This window comes from Vigna radiata, unplaced genomic scaffold (assembly GCF_000741045.1).
Source record: "Vigna radiata var. radiata cultivar VC1973A unplaced genomic scaffold, Vradiata_ver6 scaffold_176, whole genome shotgun sequence".
Lineage (NCBI taxonomy): Eukaryota > Viridiplantae > Streptophyta > Magnoliopsida > Fabales > Fabaceae > Vigna > Vigna radiata.
In genome coordinates, this window is record NW_014542549.1 from 589,560 (window position 1) to 592,459 (window position 2,900).

Here is a 2,900-nt window from a genome sequence, read left to right on the forward strand (position 1 = left end):
TATATATATATATATGATCATCCCAGTTACTGATTCAAACTCTCAAATCCATTGCAAATATTTATTAAAGAAAGAAAAGAAGGAGAGAAAAAAAAAACGAAATTGGGAACAAATCAAATTGTTTCCCCACACCCCCACACTTAAACTATGCATATTGTTCAATGTATGCCTTATATATAGAATGCACAGAAAAAGTATGAGGGATCTTACCTCCTTCATGGTGGAAGGAATGCTAGTAGGACTTCATCGGAAAAGTCATCCTGGATCGGAATGTGAACTCTTCCCTTCTCAATCCTACTAAGATGGTCAACTACTAAATTGTGTGCCCCACTTCTGTCTTGAATAGTAGACAACTTGTCCTTCCCATCCTCGACCATTGTGATTCCACCTTTCTTCGGGACCGCATGCATAGGGCCCACCCAAATGTTGTCAGAATTATGGTCTATAATACCTGTTTGTAGCAGCTTGGTGTCCCTTTTCTTTACAACCCCCACTAGTTGAGAATTGAGTCTTCCTTGAGGTTGTCTCATTGGTTTAGCATCACTTGATAAGTCAATACAAAACAAAGAATGATCTTTAATCGGATGCTTCCCAGATTCCAATACNTTGAAGCNCANTNTCTNGTCTCCTATCTCCATTGTCAATGATCCTGCATGCACATCTATCTTGGTTCGTGNTGTCATCATGAAGGGTCTTCCCAAGATAATAGTTGTTGGACTAGTTCCTTCTTCATCCTTCATGTCCAAGATATAGAAATCTGCAGGAAAAATTAACTTGTCTACTTGGACAAGCACGTCCTCAAGCAAACCTGCAGGGTTAACTATGCTATGGTTGGCCAGTTGAATGACCACACCAGTATTCTTAAGAGGTCCCAGAGATAGAGAAGTAAACACTGATAAAGGCATTACATTTATGAACGCCCCTAAATCTAACATGGCATTGTCAAACTTTGAATTTCCAATAACACAAGGAATAGAAAACATACCTGGATCCTTGCATTTTCGCGGTATTTCAATATGATTCTTAATCAAGCTTGACACATTTCTTCTTAAATTCACAACCTCATTATCCCTAAAACGCCTTCTATTTGTGCAAATTTCTTTCAAAAACTTGGTGTATTTAGGGATTTGCTTAACAACATCCAGCAAGGGAATGTTGATCTCCACCTTTTTGAAAATATTCAAGATCTCTTGGTCTAATTCCTCCGTTTTTTTGTTTTTCGGCTTCAACCGATTGGGATATGGAGGTGGTGGAGAATAAGATGAAGAGGAATTTTGAGAAGAAGAAGAGTTAGAGGATATTAACCTGGATTTCTCAGTGGTAGTCTCAGGTGATGGTTCATTTGGTCCTCCATTGTCATCAATTTGTGCTATTTCTTTCTCCTTGTCTTCATCCTCTTGGGCTCCATCAAGGCCTTGTACTTGCTTACCCGTTCTTAGAGTAATAGCACTTACATTTTGCGGGTTGATCATTGTTTGTGCAGACAACTTATTTGATTCCTTAGCCTCTAACTTTTCCACCCTTTGAGTCAAATCTACAATTGATTTCTTGATTTCTGAATTTTGCTCAAGCATTTTCTTCATGAAATCTTGCAATGACATTTCAGGTTGAAATTGGTGCCTTTGTTGAGGTGGAACATAAGGTTGCATGTTCTGTTGATACCTATTGGAGGATGAATCATGATAATTTTGGTATTGTCTATTTCCTCCAAACGTGTTCGCAGCAAAAGCTTGGGATGAGTTTTCCATAGTAATTTCCATCAAGCTAGGACATTCATCAGTGTAGTGATCAGTTGAAATGCAAATTCCACACTTCTTAGCAATTTGTGGTGTAGAGGGTTTAAACAAACTTGCAATCTTGTTGAGTTTGCTTTCTAGATTATTCAATCTTTCCTCTATCCTCCTTCCATCAACTACCCCATTTTCAATTTCATGCACTCCTTGCAACAAAGTCACTGAGTTTTCTCTTGTTCCATACTGTTGATTGTCTATTGCCTTCCGTTCTATTAAATCTATCCCATCTTCTGGTGACCTGTCTAAGAAAGATCCTCCACTTGCAGCATCTGCCCATGACCTATCAGTTGGAATTAAGCCTTCATAAAAGCTTAGAATAAAGTCTACCATTTGGAGTTGAGGGCATGAAGCACATCATTTCTTGAATCTTTCCTAATATTCACTAAGATTCTCTCTATCTCTCTGCCTTATATCTTGAATTTCTCTACGGATGGCAGATAATCTAGATGCAGGAAAATACTTTTTAAGAAATAGTCTTTCAATGGTTTCCCAATTTGTAATCCATGTAGAGAGATAATACCACCAATATTGAGCTGCTCCTTAAAGGGTAAAAGGAAAAGCTCTCATCTTCAGGCTTTCTATTGTGATCCTGGGAGATCTAAAATTTTCGCACAGCATGTGGAATTGTCTTAAGTGCCTGTGTGGATTCTCCCTTGATAACCCATTGAACTTCGGTAAGGCATTTAGTAGGTCAGGTCTCAACTCCCACTCAGCATCAGGGTATTCAATGTTACTTTGGGTAACTGTATTATGGGAGGTGGCTAGTTTTCTAATGGTTCTCTGTGCCATTCGGTTTGGATTAGGATCAGGTATAGGATTAGGTTGTATATTTGTCACTGGAGATATTGAACGTGATATGACTTCAGATGTAGGCAGTGTTCCCTCAGTAGAACACACAAGTTTCAATCTGCTCCTCACCTTACGCAAATTCCTTTCAACTTCCGGGTTGATTTAATAATAGAATTCTCCGGGGTTAGCTCTGGTCATGCACTAAGAATCTGCTTGAAGCTGTTTCTCTGTTTTTTACTACTTTTTGTTCTTTCGTTCTTGCTTAAGAAAAAGATTTCAAATGAGATATGAGAAATACTTTGTTTGGGTCCACTCCCA

The 2,900-nt window shown here is 38.6% G+C and overlaps 1 protein-coding gene across 1 annotated transcript; it reads right to left on the reverse strand.

Annotated features, from left to right (window-relative positions):
• Positions 1-215: 215 nt before the first annotated feature.
• On the reverse strand, positions 216-2,123 carry LOC106780226. The gene has a single exon (XM_014668489.1). The coding sequence runs from the start codon at positions 2,121-2,123 to the stop codon at positions 216-218; it is 1,908 nt and encodes a 635-aa protein (XP_014523975.1).
• Positions 2,124-2,900: the final 777 nt, after the last annotated feature.